The sequence below is a fragment of the Mustela nivalis genome (assembly GCF_964662115.1).
Source record: "Mustela nivalis genome assembly, chromosome: 8".
Lineage (NCBI taxonomy): Eukaryota > Metazoa > Chordata > Mammalia > Carnivora > Mustelidae > Mustela > Mustela nivalis.
In genome coordinates, this window is record NC_139027.1 from 105,832,121 (window position 1) to 105,858,927 (window position 26,807).

Consider the following 26,807-nt stretch of genomic DNA (forward strand, 5'->3'; position numbering starts at 1 on the left):
CATATACTATGTAAAATATAAAATACACATGAAATTATTTCACTGCAGCAACTGTTGTCATACACCCTGTACTTTGTGAATGCATATCATGGACTGATATTCAGTACTACTGGAAAATAAGAAAATTTAATCACTTAGAGCCCTGACTTTGGGTCAATTACAGAGCTGTTGGTTTATAGACTTGAAGGTAATTACTAAACTGTAGCAATATTTGATATGGTACTTTATATGTGACATGGATCAATAGAAAACAATAAACAATAAAGCTTTAAAACAATAAACAAAAGCTTTAAAACAATAAAGCTACATACATTGCATTTTTTAAAAAAGTCTATAAACATAAAAGAACATGCTGAGGGCAAAAAAGTGCTGAGTAAAGCAAAATGCTAAAAGGTGGCTAATTCTACCTGAATCCAACTTGGTTGGCATTTGACTCTCTCCTTGGGCTTCAAAGATCTCAGGTAAAAATAACAAGATGAGCTCAGGAAGGAGGGAGGGAATGACTTTCAGGCAATTTATCTTTTCTAAAGAAGTGGTCTTTGTAGCCAAGAGGGATATACAGAGTTGGAAAACGCCAAGGAAAAGCTCCAAGTCTGCATTAACTCTACGTGATAGCGAGCAGTAAGATAAAGGCTAAACAGTGACAGGACAAGGTGATGAAAATATTCTTCTTCATAGATATCATCACTCCAAGTATCCAATGACGCAGGAGCCATGCATGGTGTAATCTGCAACTCATTAGAGCATTCCAGGAAACCTTCTGAGAAAAATGATAAATGAAGTATCACATGCCTCACACAAATAGTTTCAAATTTTCATGCTGTTTTCTTTAAGCCTGGAACTAGCAACCTTAGCAATTGGTAGAAAAGCTCTATCTTACATTACTACCTAGTTCTCTATCTTCAAAGTCCTTTCACAGACGTCTATAATCTGACTCTCAGAAGTATTCTTTGAGGTGGCCAATGTGGTAGCCACATTCTGTGTGTAAAGAAATGGGCCTGAAAAGGTTAAGTGACTTGCTCACGGTCCCACTGCAAGCTAACAGTAGAGAGGGCTATTTATTATTCACACTTCCTATTATGCTTTACTGAATGCTCCCTCAGTACCACGCATAGGTTAGAATTTAAGACCAGTATTTTACAAAATTCTCACAAAACCCTTCAGGTTAAGTATCATTTTTCTCTCTTATAAATGAAAAAACAGACAAGAAGAGGTTAGTTTGCGGAATAGCACACAGCTACTACGTGGCAGAACAAGAGCCCAGGGAAGTTTGACTCTAAAGTATATATTCCTTCCACTATCCTATCCCAACTGGTCTTGGGTGGGCCTGGCATTGTGTGTAAGTGATTTTACACGCACCCAGGATGAGTAAACCCTGCTATAGTGGCAAAACATACAGAATTCTGACCAGAACAGAAGCTAGAGTGCAAATGTGTAAACCAACAAAATAAATACAAAGGCACAGGCAGTAGACAAGATATGAGTTACTTTGTAAAAGAAGAGTAAATAAAAGGTAATACCCCTAATTCCACATTTTTGATAAATAAATATTAAGAAATTAAGTATTGGTAGGTTTGCCCATGTTAATAATGTATTAGAGACAAGATATCTAAAAGCAAGGCACACATCAGGTTTTAAGAAATAGAATGATACCTCAGATTCTGAAGGCCAGAACTCAATCTGATATTTTATTTGACTTATAATTTTTCTACATTTAGAATTTTAAAAAAATTTCTTTTTGCATTTCAGGATATTTCCCATGTATATAAATAAACAGTTTTATATAAAACCAATTGTTTTAGTGGCATGGCTTCTTCAAAAGGTAGTTAAATATTGATTTGCCATTCTCCTGGCATAATGACTAAACAGAATACTCCATCAGTTTGTTGAACCAATGTCCCTAAGTGCTGCCAAACAGGTCAGCAATTAATGTCTTTGCTGAGTAGTTGGTTTCCACGATATCTATAAGAAAACGATTTTCTTTGAATTGAAAGCAAAACAGAAGACAATCCCATTCATTCACATGAAAGCTAGCTTGTCATCTGAAACTCACAAACAACTGCACTAGCAGCTCTTCTCAGACACCAAGACATTTCCTCCTCCCAGTTGCCAATCTCCATTTCACATAGAAAATCCCCAACCCCCTCGTTTTTGCTATTAAATTCCATATTAACACCTCCCAGCTGCCAAACCTCCCAGCTTTCTCCTTTGTCTACCTTTATAGTATGAGATCAAGAGCAAATGCTCCTGAAAGCTTAAAATCTTATAGCTGCACAAAATACACATGGGAAACAAAACCTTCCAGAACAGGGCATCTTTTAATGTTTAATTTAACCTAAGCATGTTTCTTAAACACAGTTCTGCCCACTGACTGCAAAATCCCGTATTTAGAGATTTTTAAAAGTATTCTACAGTATAATTAACATTTTTAAGTCACAATATGGTGATTTTTTTATTCACTTAAGTATATTTTAATAATAATTTTAATCTCATCTCACTTAATGTTTTTCCTTCATCTTGTTTGTGATTTTTTTCTTCAAAATTGTTATTTACAAAGTATCTATTAAAAAAATAACATTTGAATTTTTTTTAGAAGTAGTGTTCACATCAACAGTTTTGGGGTCTTTTTGCTTTTCTCTTCCATTCTGATTTAAAATGGAGGGAACAATTTCCTTTTGGAAGAACAACAACAAAAAAATAAATATAGAATCCCAAGATCTGTAAATGGAGACTTTGGGGCCATTAAAAAAAGGATTTGGATATAAAACATAGAGAATTTACCTGATCTCTAATGTGAGAGCTTCTGAAACACACTTTCCTAAATAAATATAACTGTTTTAAATGTATACTTCCCAAACTGGAAGAAAAAAATTCCATGAGTCATTCACACATAAAAGTATATACACCTACTCAGAAAATTTTGTGTTTTCTATCCATTTTCATATGGTTAACCACAAAATGAACAGGGAATTGAGGATACCTACTTTTATAAATTGATGATCAATTTGATTGATGACAGATATATAGGTATATATATAGGTATATAGGCAGACAGATAAAACACAGATAATGTGCAGAAAAGTACAACCTCAATTATTTACATTTTCTTTTTCAATCTTCACCTGATGATATAAATCTAATAGGCAACTATCACTACCTACTCCACAGCCCTATATCGCAAGTTCTCATAGAAAATGCCTTTCTATTGGATGTCTCTAAAGATCTTATTAGCAAGATTGAAGAATGCCTTTGTCATATCAAATATGCTCAGCTGTTTACCGCATGGTGAAGTAGTGTTAGAACCATTTAAAGATGTGTCTGACATCATTAATCTATTTGACCTCTGACCCACAGATCTAAACTGTAACTATGGTGACCAATGCTTGACCTTACAATGCTGAGAAACTTTAAAGCTCTGCAGTATTTTGGGTCACATTGTTAAGTTAGACAAAGGGGTAAAGAAGTAATGTGACAGTTTCCTGGGAATTAAGGTCAGCAGGTCAATTGTGCTGAGGCTTTTTGTGATAAGGAAACTAGTTAAATTTTTTTGATCTGTTAAAGTTTTTAGAATAGTACTTTGTTAGAGGTTCTGAAACATGCAAAGAACTCAATTCATTAAACTCTAAGGAAGTTGGAAGTAAAGGTACAATTAGCCTTGACCATTAAATAGTATATTATTCCCTATCATTTATAGATGTAATGCAATATACCCCCATTATCACAGTCTATACAATCACAAGTAAATAATTTCATCTGCAAATGCTTACTCTACTCAAAATGATAAAATGATCATTTTTTTAAAACAAAGGGGCATTCTTGTAAATGAATTCAGTAATTTACTCTAATAAATACTAAATAAAAACTGTCCAAATACACATATAATATTATTCTCTAAGGAAAAATTGTAATAAACAAAAACAATAAGCATGTACGAGAATAGAGAGCTGGTAACACAATATAGCTATAGCTACTACTCCTAATATGAGCACCTCCTATATTTAGGTGTGCTCTCATTGCATAATTAAAGCAGAACTTCACATAGAAACTGTGAACCTCTGTTCTCAAGATTTTCTAATTACACCAATAATAAGCTAGCTTAACCTTTTCCACAAAAAGGCATGTTTAAAGGCATTGCTTTATGCATATTTATCCTGAAGCCATGATTATTTCTATGCTAATCATTGGAAGCAAATTATTTAGTGTGTTTACATGTTAATAATATATATTATAACATGTATATATGAGTGGGGATGGAGCTCTGCAGAATAATAGTAAGCAAGGGTATTTTCCAATAAGCAAAACAGATTTAAATGGTCCCTCAACCAACTCAATTTAAACACACACACACACACACACACACACCCTGCACAAATTCTACATACAATTCACATTTGCCATTATTTTGTAACTAATAAAATATTTTTTCTCTAAAGAATCTGGAAGAAGGTATTATAATTCAAATGTATTTCAGTTCATATTTTAAAATGAGAGATATTACATACACATTCTACCAGATATATAATCACCTGGAAAAGAAAGGACACCACATATTTCTTTTGTGTTTTACATTTGGAAGTTTGGAGAGTCTCAAAAAGCAGAACTGCTGAAAGACAAGATACCACTAGCTCCTTTTTTCTCATCTGTCACCTACATATCTGTTCAAAAGAATATACCAGTAATTTTTCTCCCATGTGTCCCTTGGAGCCTTTCGGATTCTTTACAAGGTTTGAAGGAGCCTTCAGAATGGCAAAAGATTTGAACACTTAAAAAGGAAAATTTGAGTGTGGGTCACTATAATTGAATTTTGACAGTATACCCGGGGGTTGGGGGGAGAGAATGCTAGAAGCATTGTTTAGAAAACAAACCACACTGGGACACACAGTTATAAAAACATGGGAGAATCAGGCATGGCCAGTAAAGAATATACAACAAACAGAAACAATGAAATCTTTTGATCACACATTTTTCTGCCTGGCAATGGACTAGATGAAAATAAATCCTAGGTTAAAAACTTTTTAAAGCATCAGTAGATAGTAATGTGAAGAAATATCTCATGGACCAAAAATAGGAATATATTATCAGCACCCTGTAGGTCTAATGTAAGATATAAAGGTGCAAGGGAGACTGGGAGGGCTGGGAGCTAGACTAATGTTGGGAGGGACTGAACAAGAAAAGCAAACAACTTAGTACAATTCCTTTCTCTAATACATTACATTTTAAAATCTGATCAGTTTTAAGCAGGAATGGCTAAAAGTCTGCCACTAAAAAAACACGGGCCCAAGGGCTTTCATATAGACATTTATATAGACACCAACTCTCCAAAGCACATTTCATTTTCATGTTATAGCCAGTTTCTGTTTCTTGCCTCAAAACGTATTAGTCATAATGTATTATTTTTTTTAATATACTCACTACTGGATAATTTACTAATATTTTATTTAGAATATCTGTATTAATGTTCTTAATTAAGAATGGCCAGTATTTTCATTTGTTTGTGTGCTAAATTTGGTTTCATTTCAGTTTTTGCTAACTCTGACAAGCTGGCATATATTGAGTTTAGTGATTATTAGTAGAAATAAAATGATCAAACCAATAAATTAAGAAGAAACATTGGGGGGACGCCTGGGTGGCTCAGTTGGTTAAGCAGCTGCCTTCGGCTCAGGTCATGATCCCAGCGTCCTGGGATCGAGTCCCACATCGGGCTCCTTGCTCCGCAGGGAGCCTGCTTCTGCCTCTGCCTTCCACTCTGCCTTCCACTCTGTCTGCCTGTGCTCGCTCTCGCGCTCTCTCTCTCTCTCTCTCTCTTTGACAAATAAATAAATAAATAAATCTTTTAAAAAAAAAAAAAAAGAAGAAGAAGAAACATTGGGGAGGGCGCCTGGGTGGCTCAGTGGGTTAAGCCTCTGCCTTCAGCTCAGGTCATGATCTCAGGGTCCTGGAATAGAATCCTGCCCCAGGCTCTCTGCTCAGCGGGGAGCCTGCTTCCTCCTTTCTTTCTGACTGCCTCTCCGCCTACTTGTGATTTCTCTCTCTGTGTGTCAAATAAATAAAAATCTTAAAAAAGAAGAAGAAAAAGAAGAAGAAGAAACATTGGGGAAACAGAAAAACTAGAAAGAAGATGTGGAGTGTTTGTTTACATTATTGAAATCCTAAATGTGAGGGAGGTGAGCCAAGACTCAGATTGGAATCCTACCTCCGGGAGTAGAGGATTCCTCTTGGACTTAACTATTGAGCACATGCCAAACCAGTTCTGGGTGTCCCTGCTTCCATACATCAGGTTTTAAAATAATGCAAAAAGACTCATGCTAATGCACTACATAGTTATCAGAGGTTAGAACCTTCTTGTGGGAAGTTCAGTGGAGGATATTGGGACATAGTTTGGGACCAGGAGGAAGATGACCTTGACTTGGAAATAAAGAGGATTTACTGAGCTTCCAAATTTTAGAATTTGAGAACTACGTACTTGTTCTCTCTTCTACTGTCCTGAATAATCAGTATAAATCCACCCAAGGGGATTAAGGTAGAAAAAAAGAAACATGAAGAACTGCTTCTTCAATTTCTTCTATGGCTATTGATTTAATTAGTTTTCTAAATCTCTTGAATCAAATTTTGTAATTATCTTTTCTTACAAAATAACATATTACATCCAAATTCTCAAATGCATGCGTATAACATTCTCTTATAATTTTCTTAATCATGTTCTTTCTCATCCTTAATTTGTGTTGTTTTTGTTTGTGTTTCAAGATCAGATCTGCTAATGTTTAAGTTTTCTCTGTCTTTTGATCAGCTGCTTGGTTTGACTGTTTCTGCTCTTTTATCTAGTTCTTTCTCTTACTTTCTTTATGATTAAACTGTACTATTTCCTGGTTCATTTTTTCTCCTCTTGCCTGGCAATAAGTGTATTTGAGAGCATATGTTTTCTTCTGCTTACTGCTTTGGCTATATAACATGGGTTTTGATATGTAATAATCCATATTTTGCTTAGTCTAAATAGTTTTGATAGTCTGAATGAGAAGAATGAGAAGAATTTAACTAGAGGCAGAAAGAAAAAAAGAGTAATGCTAGAAGAGGGAACTGTGTACAAAATGTGTATAGTGGAAGGGAGTCTGGCAAAGGCCTCTTAAAAATATATAATAACCACAGATATGCCATAAAGATTCTAAAAATTTCTTTATTTGGTTGTTTTACTACTTGACTTGATTTCTGATAGTCTCAATATAGTAACTGCTTAGTAATCAAATACATAAAATAAAGTCAATAATTAGAAAAGAACCTGCATTTTTTCCTTATTCTATTACTAAGAATTAAAAGAAGTATTCAGATAAATGCAGATGAAATATGATCAGAGTTATTATTTTTAAAGTTCATAAAAAGATGGATTAGGCTAAAAATATTCTATATGCAATAGAAAGAAGTTATTACAAATTTCTCAAAGTTACAAAATATGAGAGCAGAAGTTATAATTAATCTAAGGCATGAAGGGGAAATATTTCCTATAAGAAATAACTCAATATTTTTATATTTAAATTTTAGCATGCTAAAAAAATAATTAGCAATTCCTTTTTATAATTAGCAATTCCTTCACTGAGTTCAATATGTACATAAATTAATTCAGTACCATTAATAATCTAATAATTGTTTAATTTTTAGGATCTTCATCTATACATTTACACTATAATGTGTTAACATGCTACCACATAGACTGCATTCTTCTACCTAAAATGCAATTGTTTACCTAATAAAACCCAGGAAGATTTGTTGGCAGTTTCTTGGAAAAAAGAAACTGGTTTTTATGTCTCCCTTGAAAGGAAATTAAATTGAAAATCCTGCATTTAAATAACACTGAGGTAGTGACGCCAATGGATTGGGGCTGGGAAATTCAAAGTTAAAAATAAAGCTGGTACTCTGTCCCTAAAACAGGCTATTGTCCTGCCCCTACCCTAGCCTTGCAAATTTAATTAAATCTAAATTCTAAGCAGTTGATATAAGTGGCTCAGAAAACTCTTTATAGGAATTTCATCCTTTAGGTGGCCTTTTGTGCTTCACTTCCTCTCACTGGGACATAAAACAGTTTATGTACCTTTTCTCTACTCTTTAAAAAAAAAAGTTCAATTAAAAAAAAACAACAACAAAACTTTATCTCAAGAGTTCACTATCTTCCCAAACCCAATGAAATAAAACTTTGCCTTTAAAGTCCTTCCAGTCTCATAACTTCTATAATCAAGCCTGAATTTTCATCAAAAGGTATCATTTTGATTATTTATCTTAGTGTTTTTTATATTCCTTAACATGGATATTTTTTTTTCAGGTAACTTTGCTTTCTGATAATTAAGTTAGACTATATAACATGAGAATTCAATACAACTCATACATTAATACTTTCCCCCAAATCATCCTTAACCACATTAGTCTGTAAAGTATTGATAGCAATCTAATATTAAAGTTTAAAATGACATTTTCAAAATGGCTGAGAAAAGTTAATTTCTATTTATTTCTATTATAGTCTTGAAATTCTGTACTAATTATTTCTCACTGAAAAAATTCAACCAATAAAACAATTGGTTTTAACTTCACAAGAGTTTATATTTCATTCTGTTCAAAAATCTTACCATTGTCAACAATTCAAATTGATTTTCAGTAGCCGATTTTTTTTTTAAGTTGCACAACAATTACTTCTGAAATGATCTTCACTTTATTTAATCTGAAACTATGTGGCGAAAAAATGGAGTGTATTTCTATTAATAAGTTTTCAATTATATTTCAAATTCTTTTTTAATGAGGATGTAGATTTGGTAAGGTACAAAGAAGACCTTGAAATATCTATATTCTAAAACAAATACATGTAGATAATTAAATTAGGGGCAAAAAAGTAAATGGGAAATAGGACTTTATAGGCGTAGGCCTTCACTGTATTCAAAGATCAGTATGTATCATGTAATGTGATAACTAAGGCCCCGAAGGTAACTGTGAGTGACATCAGTGAACATGGTAGAGTAGACAATTCCAAGAGTCCATGTCCCAACAGAAACATCAAGAAATCAAGCATACATCAGAATCAACTTTGTCAGAATTCTGAGAAATGGTCCAAGGTTTATACTAAATAAGTCAGCATTGAATCAAAACAAAGGAAACTTAAAAATGCCAGGAAAGATTTGTAATATTTTTTATTTGCCCTTGCCCCTACTCCATCCTTGTTCCAAGTGATCTTAAAGATGGCTGCTAGCTTCCCTCTTGTGCAACCCTGGTCCTTGGTTCCAGAAGAAATACAGAAGCCCTTACTTTCAAAGAATTAAATTAACCTATTCTAATCTTCCCGGTCATACCTGGGTGAACAACAGATAACATCTGACTTGGTTTTGCCTAACTGGGAATTCACTTAGGGTGGAAAAGTGGCACGGATTATAATTGAGATTATAATTGAGACATACAATACAGCAACCGAAGATAGGGAGAAAGAAGCTGAGGAGAGAGTTTTTGGGGAAATGGGGCATGTAGAACAGTCACGTATACTGGAGAATTAAAAAAAAAAAAAAAAAAAAAATGCATGTGTCCACAAAAGACCTAATAAGAAACCAGTGCTTTGGGGCGCCAGGTGGCTCAGTTGGTTAAGCTTCTGCCTTCAGTTCCAGTCTTGATCTCAGGGTCACCCCTATACTGGGAGTTGGCTTCTCCATCTGTCCCTGGGATCTCTCTCACTCTCTCAAATAAATAAATAAAATCTAAAAAGAAAAAAGAAGAAAGAAAGAAAGAAAGAAAGAAAGAAAGAAAGAAAGAAACCAATGCTTTTTACCTTTGACTGCTCTGTGGGCTCAGTGCAAACAAGAAGTTAAGGCTAATCCAGAGATGAGAAATGGCCTGATGTTATTGAAAGAGACACCTAGCAAAAGCCAATTTGCAAAGACCAGAAGAAGACTAGGGGTATCTTTTCCTTTTTTTCTTTCTGTTTTGATGTTTTTATTGTTGTTGTTCTTTCTGTCTTTTTTTTTTTTCCCTGCCTGCTATTCAAGTTAATCTCTTTCAAGATACTAGCTGAACACAAGCTAAAGGAATAGAGAGACCTCAGAGATCACATGTGACAAAGAATACACACTTCACAAAATTAAATCAAAAGTCACAAAACCAATCACAAAACAGGAATGCCTGGGTGGCTCAGGCAGTTAAGTATCTGACTCTTGACTTTGGCCTATGTCATGATCTCAGGGTAATGAGGTAGAACCCCAACTCCTAGAGAGATTCTCGCTCTCCCTCTCCCTCTGCCCCTCCACCCTTAAAAAAAAGTCACAAGACAATGAGTTATATATCAAGCAATATAAATAAGCCCAAAGAAAGGGGAATAATCAGATTTCTGGAGTTACCACATTACAATACTAAAATTTCCAGTTTTCAACTGAAAAGCTATAAAACATGCAAGAAAAACAGGAAACTACAGTCCACCAACAGAAGAAGTTAACAGAAATGCTAAAAGGAGCCCTTTAGGCAGAATGGAAGGATACCAGACAGCAACTTGAAACAATATGAAGAATTAGAGAACTCTGGTAAAGTTAACCACACAGGATATTAAAAAGCTATTATTATATTTTTGGTTTGTAAGTCCCCTTTTATTTACAATAGGATTTAAAAGGTGAACACATAGAACAATAACTATGACCTATGTTAGTGTTAATGGGCACACAACGCAAAAAGATGGAGTTTGTGATGACAGTAACAACATAAGGGGGATAGCTGTACAGGTGCAGTTTTTGTATGCTATAAATCCTAAATTGTTATCAATTCAAACTAGGTTGTTATAAGTTTAAGATTTTTAAGTGTAATCCCCATAGAAATCACTAAAAAAGGGTCTTAAAAATATATACAAAAAATGAGAAAAGAATCAAAACAGGAAGCTACAAAAAATGAATTAAGTAGAAAAGAAGGCAATGATAGAGGGCATGAGCAACAAAAGGGCTATCAGTCATACAGAAAACAAGTAGCAAAATGGGAAATGAATGCCCTTCCCTATCAGTAGTTACCATAATTAAATATGATTAATTCCCCAAAGTCAGAGTTTGGTAGGATAGATTAAAAGAAAAAATAATAATAATACAAACAGATCCTGTGGTAAGAGATTCCCTTTAGATCCAAAGACCGAAATAAGTTAAAAATGAAAATACTAGAAAGGATATTCCATGCAAGTAGCATCCAAAAGAGATGTTATACTAATATCAGACAAAATAGACTTTAAGCCAAAAATTTAAACAAGCCACAAAGGAGAACAATAGATAACCAGATGATGGATAAAAGATAGATAAATACAAAAAGGGTCACTACATCAAGAAGAAATAATAAACATATATTCACATAACAATAGAGAACAAAAATATACAAAGGAAACACTGACAGAATCAAAAGAATTAAGAAGTAATAGTTGGAGATTTCAATATCCTACTTTCAACAATAAATAGAACATCTAGACATAAGGCCAACAAGGGAATAAGAGGCTTTGACTAAGATTATACTCAAACTGGAAATACCAGACATATACAGAACATGCCACCATCAAGAGCAGAATTAATATTCTTCTCAAGTGCACATGGAACACCTCCAAAATATACCATTTTAGGCCCAAAACGTGTCTCAATAATTTATATAGATTGAAACATACAAAGTATCTTCTCTAACCACAATGGGATTAAACTAATAATCAGTGACAAAAGAAAGCTGGAAAATTTACAAATACATAAAGATTAAACAACAACATCTTAACTAACCACTAGGTCAAAAAAGAAATCACAACAGAAACAGAAAATATTCTGAAACAAATGGAAATGAAAATACATCATGATAAAATTTGGAAACAGTGAAAACAGTGCTCAGAGGGAAATTCATACTGAAAATGAATATATTAAAAAAAGATAAATTTCAGGGGTGCCTGGGTGGTTCAGTCAGTTAAGTGTCTTCCTTCAGCTCAGGTCATAATCGCAGAGTCCTGGGATTGAGCCCCATATGGCGGGGGGGGGGGGGGGGGTCCCTACTCAGCTGGGAGTCTGCTTCTTCCCCTCCTTCTACCTCCCCCAACTGGTGTTCTTTCTCACTCATGCTCTCTCTCTCTCAAATTAAGAAAATTTTTTAAAATGTACATTTCAAATTTATAACTAACTTTGCATCTTAAGGAACTATAAAAACAATAGTAAACCAAACCCAGAGCTAGCAGAATAAAGGAAATAATAAAGATCACTGCTTAGATAAGTGAAATAGAGAACAGAAAAACAGTCAATGAAACCAAAATTAGTTATTTGAAAACATTAACACAATTATAAACTTTTAGTTTGACTGAGAAAGGAGAAGACTAATCAATGAATAAAATCAGAAAGTGGGGACTTCACTACCAAATCTAGAGAAATAAAAGTAATTACAATAGGATACTATGAACAACTGTGCACCCCAAAAACTGGGTAACCTAGATGAAATGGACAAATTTCTAGAAATACACAAATTACCAAAACTGACTATAAAAAAAAAAAAAAAAACAAAACAGAAAATCTCAACAGATCTATAACAAGAGATTGAATCAGTAACAAAAAACCTCCCAACAAAGAAAAGGCCAGGACCATATGGCTTCACTGGTGAATTCCACCAACATTTAAAGAACAATTAACACCAATTCTTAACCTCTTATAAGAAATAGAAGAGGAGTGAAGTGAACTCCTTCTGCAAGGCCAGGATTACTTCAAACCAAAGCCAGACAAGGACACTATACAAAATGAAAACTACAGACTAATATAGCTTTTTCATTATAAATGCAAAATATGCTTGATAAAATACTAGCAAACCAAACCAATAATATATTAAGAGGATTATACACCATGACTAAGTAGGATTATTATCCCAGGAAGGCAAAACTGGTTCAATTTAAGGAAATCAATCAATGTGATATATCATATTAATAGTACAAAAAGAAAAAAAACCACATAATCATCTCAATTGATATAGAAAAGGCATTTGACAAAATCTAGCACCTTTTTATTTCTTTTCAGTATACCAGAATTCATTGTTTTATGTACCAAATCCAGTGTTCCATGCAATACATACCCTCCATAATACCCACCATCAGGCTCATGCAACCTCCCACCACCTGCCCCTTCAAAACCCTCAGATTGTTTTTCAGAGTCCATAGTCTCTCATGGTTCATCTTCCCCAATTTCTCCCAACTCCCTTCGCCTCTCCATCTCCCCATGTCCTCCATGTTATTTCTTATGCTCCACAAATAAGTGAAACCATAGGATAATTGACTCTCTCTGCTTGACTTACTTCACTTAGCATAAACTCTTCCAGTCCCATCCATGTTGATGGGAGTCTCTTCCAGTTCCATCCATGTTTCTGATGGAGGCATAAAACTCCATAGTATATATGAACCACATCTTCCTTATCCATTAGTCGGTTGAAGGGCATCTTGGTTCTTTCCACAGTTTGGTGACCGTGGCCATGTCTGCTATGAACACTGGGGTACAGATGGCCCTTCTTTTCACTACATCTGTAATGTATTTGTATACATCTGTATTTGGTGTAAATACCCAGTAGTGCAATTCCAGGTTCATAGGGAAGCTCTATTTTTAATTTCTTAAGGAATCTCCACCCTGTTTTCCAAAGTGGGTGTACCAACTTACATTCCCACCCACAGTGTAAGAGGGTTCCCCTTTCTCCACATCCTCTCCAACACACATTATTTATTGTCTTGTTAATTTTGGTCATTCTAACTTGTGTAAGGTGGTATCTCAATGTGGTTTTGATTTGAATCTCCCTGATGGCTAGTGATGATGAACATTTTTTCATGTGTCTGTTAGCCATTTGTATGTCTTCATTGAAGAAGTGTCTGTTCATGTCTTCTGCCCATTTTTTGACATGATTATCTGTTTTGTGTGTGTTGAGTTTGAGAGTTCTCTATAGATCATGGATATCAGCTTTTTGTCTGTACTGTCATTTGCGAATATCTTCTCCCATTCCATGGATTTCCTCTTTGTTTTGTTGACTGTTTTTGATCTTGATGAAGTCCCAAAAATTCATTTTCACTTTTGTTTCCTTTGCCTTTGGAGACATATCTTGAAAGAAGTTCTAGCACCCTTACTTGATTTAAAAAAAAAAAAAAAAGTCAAAAAACTGAAGATAAAGGGGAACTTCCTCAAAATGATGAAGAACATTTATGAAAAACCTACAGCAGGCATCACCACTGTTATTCAACATTGTACTACAAATTCTAACCAGAGCAACTAGGTCAGAAAAAGAAATAAAAGGCATATGAATTGGAAATAAAGCAGTAAAACTATCTCTATTTGCAGATGACATGATCTTACATATATAGAAAATCCAAAAAAGCCACATAAAAATTTGCTAGAGGTGACAACTGATTTAATCAAATAAAAGAAATATAAAAATCACTGTGTTCATATACACCAGTAATGAACAACCCAAAGAAGATATAAGAAATCAAATCAATTCATAATCACATCCAAAATAATAAAATACCTGGAAATAAATTTAACCAAGGAGTGAAAGATTTATATAACAAAAACTATAAAAATTACTGAGAAAAAATAAAGACTTAAATAAAATAGAAAGATATCCTGTATTAATGGGTTGAAAGTCTTATTATTATTATTATATAGCAGTATTACCTAGAATATGTCTATAAATTCAATGCCTATCAAAATTACCTAGAATATGTCTATAAACTCAATTCCTATCAAAATTCCAATGGCTTTTTTTTTTTTTGCATAATTGGAAAAGCCAATTCTCAAATTCACTTGGAATTATAAAGGGGCCTTAAATAGTTAAAATAGTATTGAAAAAATAAAATAAAATAAAATAAACCAGCAGGACTCACACTTCCTAATTTCATAACACAGTAGTCCAAAGAGTATGGTACTGGCACAGGACAGACTTACAAATCGGTGGGACAGAACTGAGAGTTCAGAATTAAACCCAAACATTTGTGGCTAATTGAGTTTCAACAAGAGTACCAAGACCATCTGATGTGGAAATCTGTTGTATCTTCAACAATGCTGCTAGGACAACTGGTTATTCATAAGCAAAAGAATTAATTGGACCAAACCTCACACCATATATAAACTTTAAGTTCAAATGTATAAACTAGATATAAGAGCTAAATCTATAAAACTCTTAGAAGACACTAAAGAAGTGAATCTTCATAACTTTGGATTTGGCAATAGATTACTAGCTATGACATCAACAGCACAAGCAATGAAAGAAAAATAAATAGAACTGGACTTCCTCAAAATGAAAAACTTTAGTGCATCAAAGGAGAATATTAAGAGAGTGAAAAGACAACCCACAAAGTGGGGCAAAAGATTTATAAGTCAAAACAACAAACAAAAAGGCAAATAATCCAATCAAAATGGGCAGAAATCTAAGTAAGACATTTCTACAGAGATAGATATAAAACGGCAAAAAAGCACAAGAAAAGATGTTCAACATTAGGAGTCATTAGGGAAATGCAATTCAAAACCACAATAAGATACCATTTCACACACACTAGGGTGGGTATAACCAAAAATGTAAAATAACGAGTATTGACAAAGGTGTAGAGAAACTGGAACCATCATACAATACTGGTGGGAATGTAAAATGGTACAAACACTGTGGCTCCTGAAAAACTTAAACATAGAATTATGGCAACATAGCAATTCTACTGCTAAGTATATATCCAAAAGAAATGAGAAATTACCCAAATGTTCACCAACAGATGAATGAACAAATAAAGTTTGGTGTATATATGCATACACACACACACACACACACACACACACACACAGGAATATTATTCAGCCATACAACACAGAATGAAGTACTGATATACATTGGTATATGAACCTCAAAAAACATGAAAACCGAAAGGAGCCAGACACAAAACATATGATCCCATTTATGTAAAATATCCAGACTGGCAAATCCATAGAAACAGACTGCAGGAGTTGGGGGAGGTGAGAGAAATGTGGAATAACTGTTTAATGGGGACGAGTTTCCTTTTGAAGTGATGAAATGCTTTGCAACTAGATGGAGGTGGTGGTGATTGCACAACATTGTGAACATACTACATGCCATTAAATTGTTCATTTTAAAAAGATCAATTTCAGGGGTGAAGGGGGTAAGGAGAGGGTGATTGGGTTATGGACATTGGGGAGGGTATGTGCTATGGTGAGTTCTGTGAAGTGTGTAAGCCTGAAAATTCACAGACCTATAGCCCTGGGGCTAATAATACGTTATATATTAATTTAAAAAAATAAAAATAAAAGATCAATTTTGTGACAATGCACAGTATGTAGTAAGTTATTATTACTGTGGTATAGATTTCTGCAGATAAAAAGTCATTACTTGGAGCTATGAAAACTCACATACTCCAGAATGGAATCCTAGGATTTTGTCTTATGGAAAGGGATTCTATTGGACATTATGGAAGCTGACACCTGGGCCTACTGGGCACCTCATCAATACTAAAGCTATAAACATGACCTTTATTAAGCAGCTAGAAAAGGAAGTGAAATGTGCAGATAAATCAGCAGTGTCAATAAAGGGGATCTAGAAAATAAACTTGTGCTGGGCATATACAAAGAAAATATAAGGTTAAGGTGAACTGTGGACAAAACAAAAGACGACTAAATGTCAGAAAGATGTAGTGGAAAGAAGCATACATTCCTATCTACTGAACCTTTTTCTCCCTTACTCCTCACGGTCATTGGATTAACTATTGGCTCCGTTTTTCGGCATCCTGCTCAGAAAGCCTTCAGTTTCTAAATAGCTGGCTAGTCTTGTCTGAGAACCATACCGGGCAGTTAAAAATTACTCTGTGCTTCCTTTCCACCTAGGGAAACTGAAGTATCTCATCTTTTGGAAGAACGGGGAAAGTGCTCACAGCTCCAGTTTTAAGGTTTCAGGTTTTTATCCTTAAGCATCAATCAGTTAGGAGGGAATTTTTAATTCACTAAAATTTAATTCCATAATAAATGTATGCACCATCTACTATGTGTCCAGGTCCATACAAGATTTCAAGGCAAGGGCTGAGACTTGAGAAGGGGCATATACAAAACCTGACAGCCTGTGCCAGTGATAAAAATACAGAGATAATAGAAAAGGGGTCACAGTCTCCATTTCCTTGTATTATCAGAAAACACTGTAAACCCTGACAAAGGTCGAGGGCTGCAGTTGAGGGTGTGATTAAGAAGTAGAATCAAAAGTATCTGAAACACTTTATAGGATAGTTTAGGGACAGCAAATACTCCTCCCTCCTGGAAAACAATGATCATAACACCCTATCTCATCAAACCTGGATGTGACCTCAAAACACTTAACCAGGGGCGCCTGGGTGGCTCAGTGGGTCAAAGCCTCTGCCTTTGGCTCAGGTCATGATCTCAGGGTCCTGGGATCGAGTCCCACATCGGGCTCTCTGCTCAGCAGGGAGCCTGTTTCCTCCTCTCTCTGCCTGACTCTCCGCCTACTTGTGATCTCTGTCTGTCAAATAAATAAAAATCTTAAAAAAAAAACAAAAAACAAAAAACACTTAACCATCCTCAGAGAGCCACCATGAATAGATCAGCCTTGGCGGCACAAGTGTACAAAATAGAGAGTATAAATGAGAGTTATTATTATTACTGAAAATGTGAATTAGATTTCCCAAATGTCCTCAGTACACTACAGCCCCTGCCAATTAAGGATGGCCAAAAATACACATTTCGGATCTCAGTTCAGCAGCATCTGTCCTGTCCAGGAGATATTTTCCTTTTATTGCTCCCCCAAATCAAAGATATATGCTAGAATTAAGTAATAATTGTTAGATTCTGTTAAGTGTGACCATAAATAAGCACCATGCTAAACATTTGGCATACCTGTATTAAATGTAGGGAAAACTACCAAATTCTATTTCCTAAAAGTAGGTATTTCTGAAATGCTTTTCTAAAATAAGTGATGCGTGATCACAGCAACAACTAACAGAAAATGAGAACTTTATAGCTTGCAACCAGATTTTAACCACAATAATTTATTTGCCCTTTCTAACAACCCCTTGAGGCTCGTGGGGCAGCTGTTAGTAAACCTGAAAGAAATGAAGTGACTTACCCAAATTCTTGTTACAAATAGGGCAAGGTATCAAGCCCTTGCCCAGATTCTGAACACATTAGACTTGACTTCCAGATGTAAAGAAAGTTGAGCAGTTTAATAATTTACTGCCTAACCTCCCTTTCTGAGATCTGCTTTGCCCCTTTGGTTTTTGTATGTGAACTCTCAAAGAATCTCCTGCAAATACTTACTTATAGTCTGATGAGCTAAAAACAAAAATTTCCAAGCACTATAACTTTATTAAACTCATCTGCAAGACAATCAGGAGCACAGTGGGTAAGAACCTGGGTTCTAGCTAGAGCCAGTCAGTCTGAATACAAAGCCTGACTGATTGCAGTACTGTGTGTCCTTGGGAAGTTTTTAACCACTTTGCTCTAGGCTGTAAAAGGAGATGATAATGGCATTAACTACCTCAGAGGGTGGTTGAGTAAATCAAATGAATTAATGTAAGTAAAGTACTTAGGAAATGACCTGGAACATAATACATGTTCAATAAATGAAAATTATATTTGAGCCAAAAATCTGCTATCTTGTAAACTGTCCCCAGGACTAAATTAATGTACTTGAGAAGTTGCATTAATGCCTTTTAAGTCCCAGTATGACATTCAGTCCACTGTTTACCTGAGTACTTTACTATGTCTTCTATGTATATAACACCTGACATTTGAAAGAAAACCAAATTGTTATAAAGTATAATTTCTCTTTGAAACTGATCCTTCACTTCCATGTTTCACTCTTTTTTATGCCTCAAACCTGAAATGGCCTTTGCTTTTTAAAATGAAGAATTTACCCATTTTAGGGGAGGAAATGTATTATAGCTACAAAGATAACTTGAATATTTCAAAGAACTATGCCTGGCATCTTTGAGAATAAGACACATGTAAGTCAGAGAGAAAACACTGTGTGAGATCAGGGCAGATCCAAAGTTTTTTTGGACAAAACGGCCTCTTTGGCCATTTCCCAAAAATCTCAAGAGTGCTGCCTTATTTTCAAGTTCATTTGCATGGATCTTATCAATATCAAATGTACTCACATATTTACTGTGTGCCTTGACAATGAATAGAAATTGCTCTCTGTCCAAGTTCACCAGCAGTAAAAGCCAGCAACAGCTCATCAGTTGTTTGCAACCCCCAGCCCTTAGGATAACACAGTAAGGACTACATTTTATGGATTTATGAGTTATATATAGCAACTGAAGTTTGCCCTGAGGTACCCTACATTTCACCTAGAAATATCTGTGAATAGAGTCTTTTTTTCTTCTTCTTCCATTTTAGAAGTCATGGCTTCTAGACATATGACCAAATTGAGAAAAAAGGAGTGTAACAGATATTCAACTTTGACTTAAATTCTATACAGAAATTCTGTATTGACAGAATATACAATATCTTTATATGCTGGAAAAATTGGTAAACTTTTCATTTAAAGTTTATTATAGCAATAAGTGTTCAACACTGAAAAAAGTAGAAAAAAGCAAAAAATATAGAAAAGTATTAAAAAGAAATTAAAAGTCACCCATAATCATGTTGTAAAAAGTACTGATTGTTTTGATACCAGATTTTGATACACCAGATTGCTACTGCTGGTGGTTGAGAAAGCCCAGAAATTATGTTATCTAATAGGTCAGTAGACTATGATTGTGGAAAACTGTATTTCTCAACAATGGCTGCAACAGTACCTCCCAGTTTTCATATTCTTCAATGTGACTTTGACACTCCTCCCATGGAAAGGTTGGGGGTGGGTGGCCATCTATGTTCCTTTCTCTTAAATCTGGACAGATTTTTGACTAATTAAAATAATAGTAGGTGACTACTGAGGACAAGTTTTTAAAATGTGATACACTTCTGTTTCTCTCGAGATGCTTACTCTTAGAACTCCACCATCATACCATGAAGAAGCCTGTGCAGTCCAAGAAGCTCACTTAGGGAAGAAGAGAGGGCTAGGGTACACAGCCCTGGCTGAGCTTTTAGGGGAAGTCAGGAGAAATTCTTTGAATGAACCATCTTGAAAGTTGATTCCCACAGCCCTCAGGTGAGCCACTAAGGTGATGCCACATGGACAGAAATGAACTCTTAATTACTGAGATTCATGAACAAAATACACTACTGTTTTTACTTTAGGGCACTGTTAACTACTATAATTAGCTACTTCAACTAATAGTAAGAGCTATAATAACTGAAATACTAAGAATTCATTATGGGGTTAACACTATTAATAAGGGTTTTAAATGTAATATCTCAGTTAAATATAATAAAAACCCCATGGCATAGACAACATTATTACTCTCAATTTATAGTTGGCAATATTCATGCAAGCACACACAGGTTACATAATTCATCCACAAATTAACTCAGCTGGGACAAGTGGCAGAACTGGGCAATGAACCAGAGGTCTGGCTACAAAGTCAAGGACCTCAGCCGCAACACTGGGCAGTCAGAAGAACATTCCACTTAATTAAGATCCAACAGTTGTTCTTGAGGTGCAGCTGAGTCAGTATCCTCTGTCTCAAACCATGCTTTTCCTAATGAGAAAGACACACAGCCAATTGGACTATACTCCCTCCCTAACACTGATCAAAGATTCTATTGTCATAAAAGAATCCTCTCCAACCCCAGTGATCCTAAGGCTGAGATGGAAAATAGCTAAACTTTACCAAGGATTTTTTTAAATAAAATTTTGATGTTGAAAAAAATACATATTTACTGTAAAAAAAAAAAAACCTGTCTCAGATAAATGATAACCACTGTTAATACTTTGATATATAACCTTCTTTTCTATTTTTTCCTATTTCTATTTGTTTTCAATATCACTGAAACACATACACATTTTTATATCCTGATTTTCTCACAATTATATAATCAATTTACTCCTGTGTCATCCATAAAAACCTCTGGAAACATTTTTAAATGGTTGCAAAAGGATCATCTCCATAGAAATCACATAATTCACTTGATGGACAACTTACTGGTAGATTTCATTTTCTTTCCTATTAAAAGTAAATCGGCAATGAACATCATTCTTACAATTTCCTTAAGATAGTTTCCTAGAGGGGCACCTGGCTCAGTCACTTAAGTGTCCAACTCTTGATTTCAGCTCAGGTCATGATCTAAGGGTCCTGGGATCCAACCCAGGGTCAGGCTCTGTACTAAGAAGTGTCTCCCTCTGCCCCAAGCCCTACTGGCTCACTCTCTCTTTCTCCCTCCCTTTCTCTCCCACTCTTTCTCTCCCTCTCTCTCAAATAAATTAAGTCTTAAGAGAAAAAAAAAAAAAAAGAGAGAGAGAGAGAATAGCTTCCTAGAGTAGAAATCAGTTAAAAGTAGACGGATTGGGGCACCTGGGTGGCTCAGTTGGTTAAGCCACTGCCTTCGGCTCAAGTCATGATCTCAGGATCCGGGATCAAGTCCCACATCGGGCTCTCTGCTCAGCAAGGAGCCTGCTTCCCTCTCTCGCTCTCTGCCTACTTGTGATCTTTCTCTCTCTCTCTCTGTCAAATAAATAAATAAATAAAATCTAAAAAAAAAAAAAAAAAGTAGATGGATCATTAAGGTCCTTGATATATATTTCCAGAAAGTTACCATGTTATACTCCCTGTCACCTCACTCTGTCCCACATTACTTAACATTTAAATCATTATTCTGTAATGTGATAGGTAATGAATAGTATCTTTTAACTTTTATTTTGATTATATGTATAGGGTTTCAAAATGATCTTAAAAGAAAATAATAATTGATACAATACATTCTAAAACAATATGCTTGGGACGCCTGGGTGGCTCAGTTGGTTAAGCAGCTGCCTTCGGCTCAGGTCATGATCCCAGCGTCCTGGGATCGAGTCCCACATCGGGCTCCTTGCTCCGCAGGGAGCCTGCTTCTCTGTCTGACTCTGCCTTCCACTCTGCCTGCCTGTGCTCGCTCTCGCTCGCTCGCTCTCTCTGACAAATAAATAAAATCTTAAAAAAAAAAATAATAATAATAATAAAACAATATGCTTACATAGTAGCAGCTACTTTTTATTGAGTACCAACTCTGTTCTTGATATTTAGACACTATATAAACATTTAATCTGTATTACAACACTAAAAAAATAAGTATTCTTTTTCTTCTGAACCCAGTTCAAGAAGCTGAGATTGATTTTGTTTAAGCTGTTATTATTTATTTATTTATTTATTTGAGAGGGAGAGAGAGAGTATGAGAGAGCACAGGAGCAGAGGCAGAGAGAGAGAGAGCAGCAGTCCCCCCGCTGAGCAGGGAGCCTGCAATGGGCTCGATCCCAGGACCCGGGGACCATGATCTGAATGGAAGGCAGGTCCTTAACTGACTGAGCCACCCTTGTGCTCCAAGTAGCTCAGATTTAGATACACTTACTTAATAGGTTAAGCTACAGAGGTCCACATCTATCTGACACCAAAACTTATGTTCTTTCTGTAATTTTACAGTACCCATTGGGCTAATGGAAGATTGCATTAGATGGGTAATAAAAATTACAGAAAATTCTACTTAATTATCTTTACTGTACTTTACTCTACTTTAACTAATACATAGATGTCTATGAGAACAGAACTGTTTTCCAAATCATATTTTTCCAAGGACAATGAAGCAAATGTTCTAATTTTTGACACATGGCTACAAGGTAAGGAAATTTATAAATTAAAAGCTACTGTTCATATATAGCAAGAGTTCACAATTTTGGTTTCAGGACTTCTTCATATTCTTTTTTTTTTTTTTTAGTTTTTTAATATTTTAATTTTTAAAAATATTTTTATTAACATATAAAGTATTATTTGCCCCAGGGGTACTGGTCTATGAATCGTCAGGCTTATACACTTCACAGCACTCACCATATCACATACCCTCCCCAATGTCCATAACTCAACCACCCTCTCCATTCCTCTGCCCCCAGCAACACTCAGTTTGTTTGTAAAATTAAGAGTCTCATGGTTTGTCTCCCTCCCAATCCCATCTTGTTTCATTTTTTTCTTCCCTATCCCCCAAACATCCCATTCTGCCTCTCAAATTCCTCATATCAGGGAGATCATATGACAATTGTCTTTCTCTGATTTACTTATTTTGCTCTTCATAATACCCTTTAGTTCCATCCAAGTCATTGCAAATGTGTGTGTGTGTGTGTGTGTATCACTTATTCTTTATTCATTCATCTGTTGATGGACATCAAGGTTCTTTCCATAGTTTGACTATTGTGGACATTGCTGCTATAAATATTTGGGTGCACGTGCCCCTTTGCTTCACTTCATTTGTATCTTCAGGATAAATACCCAGTAGTGCAATTGCTGGGTCATAGGGTAGCTCTATTTTCAACTTTTTGAGGAACCTCTGTGCTGTCTTCCAGAGTGGCTGCACCAGCTTGCAGTCCAACCAACACTGTACTAGGGTTTCCTTTCTCCACATCGTCACCATCACCTGTCATTTCCTGACTTGTTAATTTTAACCAGTCTGACTAGTGTGAGGTGGTAACTCACTGTGGTTTTGATTTGTATTTCCCTGATGCCAAGTGATGCTGAGCACTTTTTCATGTGCCTGTTGGCCATCTGGATGTCTTCTTTGCAGGAGTGTCTGTTCATGTCCTCAGCCCATTTCTCAATTGGATTATTTGTTCTTTGGGTGTTGAGTTTGGTAAGTTCTTTATAGATTCTGGATACTAGCCCTTTATCTGATATGTCATTTGCCAATATCTTCTCCCATTCTGTCAGCTGTCTTTTGGTTTTATTGACTGTTTCCTTTGCAGTGCAAAAGCTTTTGATCTTGATGAAATCCCAATAGTTCATTTTTGCCCTTGCTTCCCTTGACTTTAGTGATGTTCCTAGAAAGAAATTGCTGTGGTTGAGGTCAAAGAGGTTGCTGCCTGTGTTCTCCTCAAGGATTTTGATGGACTCTTGTCTCACATTGAGGTCTTTCATCCATTTTGAGTCTATTTCTGTGTGTGGTGTAAGGAAATGGTCCAATTTCATTTTTCTGCATGTGGCTGTCCAATTCTCCCAACACCATTTGTTGAAGAGATTGTCTTTTTTCCATTGGACATTCTTTCCTGCTTTGTTGAAGATTAGTTAACCATAGAGTTGAGGGTCCATTTCTGGGCTCTCTATTCTGTTTCATTGTTCAATGTGTAATTTCTGTGCCAGTACTATACTGTCTTGATGATTTGTAATAGAGCTTAAAGTCTGGAATTGTGATGCCACCAACTTTGGCTGTCTTTTCAACATTCCTTTCACTATTCATGATCTTCTCTGGTTCCATATGGATTTTTGGATTATTTGTTCCATTTCTTTGAAAAAAAATGGATGGTATTTTGATAGAGATTGCATTAAATGTGTAGATAGCTTTGCATAGCATAGACATTTTCACAATATTTGTTCTTCCAATCCAGGAGCATGGAATGCTTTTCCATTTCTTTGGGTCTTCCACAATTTCTTTCATGAGTACTTTATAGTTTTTCTGAGTGCAGATTTGTTACCTCCTTGGTTATGTATTCCTAGGTATCTTACAGTTTTGGGTGCAATTATAAATGGGATGGACTCCTAATTTTCTCTTTCTTTTGTCTTGTTGGTGGTGTATAAAAATGCAACTGATTTCTGTGCATTGATTTTATATCCTGTCACTTTACTGAATTCCTGTATGAGTCCTAGCAGTTTTGGAGGGGAGTCTTTGGGTTTTCCACATGAAGTATCATATCAACTGCAAAGAGTGAGAGTTTGACTTCTTCTTTGACAATCTGGATACCTTTAACTTCTTTTTGTTGTCTGACTGCTGAGGCTACGACTTCTGTACTATGTTGAAAGCAGTGGTGATAGTGAACATCCCTGCCATGTTCCCAATCTTAGCAGAAAAGCTCTCAGTTTTTCCCAATTGAGAATGATATTCACTGTGGGTTTTTCATAAACGGCTTTGAGGATATTGAAGTATGTACCCTCTATACTGTAAAGAGTTTTGATCAAGAAAGGGGGCTGTACATTGTCAAATGCTTTTTCAGCATCTATTATCATACGGATCTTGTTCTTTCTTTTATTAATGCATTGTATCACATTGATATGAGGATGTTGAACCAACCTTACAGCCCAGGAATAAATCCAACTTGGCCATGGTGAATAATCCTTTAATGTACTGTTGGATCCTATTAGCTAATATTTTGGTGAGAATTTCTGCATCTGTTTTCATCAAGGATATTGGTCTGTAATTCTCTTTTTTGATGGGGTCTTCATCTGGTTTTGGGATCAAGACCATGCTGGCTTCATAAAATGAGTTTGGAAGTGTTCCTTCCATTTATATTTCTGGGAACAGTTTCAGGAGAATACATATTAATTCTTCTTTAAATGTTTGGTAGAATTCCCCTGGGAAGCTGTCCGGCCCTGGGCTCTTGTTTTCTGGGAGATTTTTGATGACTGCTTCAATCTCCTTATTGGTTATGGGTCTGTTTCAGGTTTTCTGTTTCTTCCTGGTTCAGTTTTGGTAATTTACATGTCTCTAGGAATGCATCCATTTCTTCCAGATTCTCAAATTTGTTGGCATATACTTGTTCATAATATGTTCTTATAACTGCTTGTATTTCTTTGGTGTTGGTTGTGATCTCTCCTCTTTCATTCATGATTTTATTTGTCTGGGTCCTTTCTCTTTTCTTTCTGATAAGTCTGGCCAGGGATTTATCCATCTTATTAATTCTTTCAAAGAACTAGCTCCTAGTTTCGTTGATTTGCTCTACTATTCTTTTGGTTTCTATTTCATTGATTTCTACTCTGATCCTTACTACTTCTCTTCTCCTTTTGGTTTAGGCTTTCTTGGCTCTTCTTTCTCCAGCTTCTTTAGGTGTAGGGTTAGGGTGTGTACTTGAAATCTTTCTTGTTTCTTGGGAAAAGCTTGTATCACTATATACTTTCCTCTCAGGACTGCCTTTGCTGTGTCCCAAAGATTTTGAATAGTTGTGTTTTCATTCTCATTTCTTTCCATGATTTTTAAAAAATTCTTCTTAAAATTGCTGGTTGACCCTTCATTCTTTATTAGGATGCTCTTTGGCCTCCATCTATTTGAGTTCTTTCCAACTTTCCTCCTGTGGCTGAGTTCTAGCTTCAGAGCATTGTGGTCTGAAAATATTCAGGGAATGATCCCAATCTTTTGGTATTGGTTGAGACCTGATTTGTGATCCAGGATGTGATCTATTCTGAGAAATGTTCTGTGTGCACTAGAGAAAAGTGTGTATTCTGTTGTTTTGGGATGGAATGTTGTAAATATATCTGTGACGTCCATCTGGTCCAGTCTGTCATTTAAAGCTTTTATGTCCTTGTTGATCTTTTGCTTGGATGATCTGTCCATTTCAGTGAGGGTGCTGTTAAAGTCCCCTACAATTATTGTATTACTGTTGATGTGTTTCTTTGATTTTGTTATTAAGTTGGTTTATATAGTTGGCTGCTCCCATATTAGGGGTATAGATATTTAAAATTGTTAGATTGTCTTGTTGGACAGACCCTTTAAGTATGATATGTTGTCCTTCCTCATCTCTTATTATAGTCTTTGGTTTAAAATCCAGTTTATCTGAAATAAGGATCGCCACCCCAGCCTTCTTTTGATGTCCATTAGCAAGGTAAATTGTTTTCCACCCCCTCGCTTTAAATCTGGCAATGTCTTTGCATATAAAATGAGTTTCTTGTATCCTGAATATCAATGGGTATTGTTTTTTACCCATTCTGATTCCCTGTGTCTTTT

The 26,807-nt window shown here is 35.4% G+C and overlaps 1 protein-coding gene across 10 annotated transcripts in view; it reads right to left on the reverse strand.

The window, feature by feature from the left end:
• Window positions 1-26,807, reverse strand: part of MACROD2 (mono-ADP ribosylhydrolase 2) — a 1,944,634-nt gene that overhangs the window by 1,570,721 nt on the left and 347,106 nt on the right. Inside the window, exon 4 of one of the 10 annotated variants that reach the window (XM_082743703.1) lies at window positions 13,181-14,100. The exons of the other annotated variants lie outside the window; for them this stretch is intronic. Coding sequence (XP_082599829.1) covers window positions 13,934-14,100 — 167 coding nt within the window. The 3' untranslated portion in view covers window positions 13,181-13,933. Of the gene's footprint in view, window positions 1-13,180; window positions 14,101-26,807 lie in introns of those variants that run through there. 10 annotated transcript variants of the gene reach the window in all.